General features: G+C 46.0%; 1 protein-coding gene across 1 annotated transcript in view; it reads left to right on the top strand.

Annotated features, from left to right (window-relative positions):
- The first annotated feature begins 765 nt into the window (after window positions 1-765).
- fgf3 (fibroblast growth factor 3) overlaps window positions 766-2,772 on the top strand; it is a 7,884-nt gene continuing 5,877 nt past the window's right edge. The window contains exon 1 of the mRNA XM_084057853.1: window positions 766-1,531. Within this exon, the coding sequence (XP_083913979.1) occupies window positions 1,219-1,531 (313 nt within the window). The 5' untranslated portion in view covers window positions 766-1,218. The remainder of the gene's footprint in view (window positions 1,532-2,772) is intronic.

Here is a 2,772-nt window from a genome sequence, read left to right as displayed (position 1 = left end):
TTAGCTCAAGACCCAAAAGAGATAATAGACTTTGCCCGGTACCCAAACTAGTGAAAATAGCAGATCTACAAGCTCACAACTACTTCTTAAACATTTGTTTTCTAATTTATGGATTTTTTATTTAATTATTATTCATGAAATGATTTTGAAAAATCATTGAGTTTGTTTTAATTCATGAAAAATTTTGCTTTTTTAAAATAGGATACATATGTTTTGAAGTTTACTCGTGACCCATACAAATGTGTCCGCGACCTACAAATGGGTCCCGACCCAGTGTTTGGGAAACAGTGGTCTAACGTGCCTTTTCATTCACATGTAGGCTACTATCAGTATTAGGGGGGGGGGGATTACTCATTGATTTGCGCAGGATATATCAAACCACAATTGGGACTAAGTGCTTTTTGAAGGTGTTGCGGGACGCATCACCTGTTCCTCTTGGACCGGTGCACATGTCCTAGCCTAGGGGTGTATAATTTGGGATGTATAATTGGTCTTTGGGTAGATCTTTCAAAAGAAGGAGTTCAGAGGGAGAAGACCTGCCCTTAGATGGCTGGCCCTTTGTGATGCGGTGTTCCGCAGTAAAGCCACTGTGTGTAACGCTGTGTAATTTCATCCACGCCGCAGTCTCTCACTTCACACAGCGCTGATACCTTTAGCCTCCCCCCTTTCCTTTGTATCAATTGGTCGGAGTTCGAGGCTATTGTCACCGCGGGCTTCTTTTATATCTGCGCTGCACTGGTTGATCGGCAAAAATCTCACGATCAGCCTCTCAGTCGAGATCCAGAGGCACCGGAGGAGTTTGTTTGTCCCGCTAGAGGCTGACTTGTGTTTTTTTTTTGGAGAGGATCGCGTTGGGGACTCTAAATGAAATGCCCTCTGGACAGGACGCACTATAAGGCAAACCCACGCCGCTCCTGTCACGCACCGAGTCTTCGGCTCTTTCACCGGTTCGCCTCGGATGATCTTTTTGATCGGATGATCCTTTTGTATTGAACTCTACTTTCTGTGCTTTTATTTTTTTCAATCAATCAATCAATCAATCAATCAGCCAATCAAAGGAAGGAGCTAACGGGACGTGATCGAGGAGAGAGCCTCCGGATGCTTATGGACGGCTGACGGGAACGACAGTTTAATGGGACCCCGACCAGAGGCACCGCCATCCTCCTCATCTCTCACTTTTCTCTCCGGAATCGTGCGCTCCCCGGCCATGCCATCACAATGCTAGTAATACCGCTGCTGTTCGTGTTGCTCAACCTGCTGGAGCCCAGCGAGCCCACGAGGGCGTCCTCGTCGTCCTCCTCCTCCTCCTCGTCCCGGGGTCCTCCGTGTGCCCGGGGGTCCCGGGGCCAACACCAGCAGACCTCTGGCTGCGACCCCCGGCATCGGAGAGACGCGGGGGGACGCGGGGGAGTGTACGAGCACCTCGGGGGCGCGCCGAGGCGCAGAAAGCTCTACTGCGCGACGAAATACCATCTTCAGATCCATCCTAACGGGAAGATCGACGGATCCCTGGAGGAAAACAACCCATATAGTGAGTAGGCTTTAGGCTACTTGGTTTAATTACTGCCAGCAGGGAGTACTACGCGGGGAAATCACAACAGTTCAAGAAAATATATTTGCATCAAGAGTAAAAACGTTATTCACTTGTAATAACAGGGCATATGGGTTCCACTGTTCATGTAGTGGTTCTCAAACTTTTTCATGTCAAGGACCCCCAAATTGACACTTATTAGCCCGCGGACCCCCATTTGAAAAGATATGCCAGGGACCCCATAAGAGAAGATTTTTACGGCTCTAGCAGTGATTCTCAACCATTTTAATTTCAAGGACCCCCCAGTTTGACATGCATTAGGCTACGGACCCCCATTTAATGGCATGTATGTCTCTGGGACCCCAATTCATATTGTAAAATCAATGTTAATTTAACTCTGAGAGTGTACAACTAACGGGTCCATTTGGTTCCATTTGTACCCTCTCAGAGTTACAGACCCATAAGGGTCCATTTGGTTCCTATCCATCATTTAACTGGGGACCCCCTGGAACCCCCTCAAGTACCCCTGGGGGTCCCCGGACCCCACTTTGAGAACCAATGATGTAGAGAAACAGAATAAAGTTTGAAAATGACTGATTGCGTTGTTCAAAGCGGTTAAAAGGTGGAACACGTGAAGAATACATCAATAAACAAACAAACCAAACCAAACTAAGTATTTAAAAAGAGTGTGATAGCCTACTTTGATCCAAATCGATCAACGTCACGTTATATTTAACATTCAAATGATCAAACCAAATTTGTGTGTATAATTTTAAGTGCTAGAGGCTGAGACACAACGATTATTTCTGTTACTTTGGCCGTTGGATATAATCTGTAACTCAGTAGTTCACAAACTTTGTATATGTTTATATATATTTGCCCGCGGACGCCATTCTGAAAATATGTTGTGCCAGGGACCCCCAGAAGCAAAGATTTATATGAAAAAATGTTCGCTTAAAAAAAAAAGGATCTACAAGCTCATAGGCTCGTAGCCTACGAAGTGACCCGCTATGAGCTTGTATATCTGCTATTTTTGAATAGCCAAAGTACCAAAGGTTAAAGTGGTTGAAATGATCGTGATGCTATATTAACCAATTTTGCTGGGGACCCCCTGGAACCTCTCCAATGACCCCTGGGGGGGTCCCCGGACCCCACTTTGAGAACGAATGATCTAACTGTGCTCCTGAACCGTCTGATCGACTGTCTTTGATTTGAGCGCCGTTAGTTTTACAGAGGCTGTG

Source organism: Gymnoscopelus microlampas (assembly GCF_963454915.1).
Source record: "Gymnoscopelus microlampas genome assembly, chromosome: 1".
Classification (NCBI taxonomy): domain Eukaryota; kingdom Metazoa; phylum Chordata; class Actinopteri; order Myctophiformes; family Myctophidae; genus Gymnoscopelus; species Gymnoscopelus microlampas.
The sequence above is the reverse complement of the archived record's forward strand: the minus strand, read 5'-3'. Positions and strand labels throughout refer to the sequence as shown.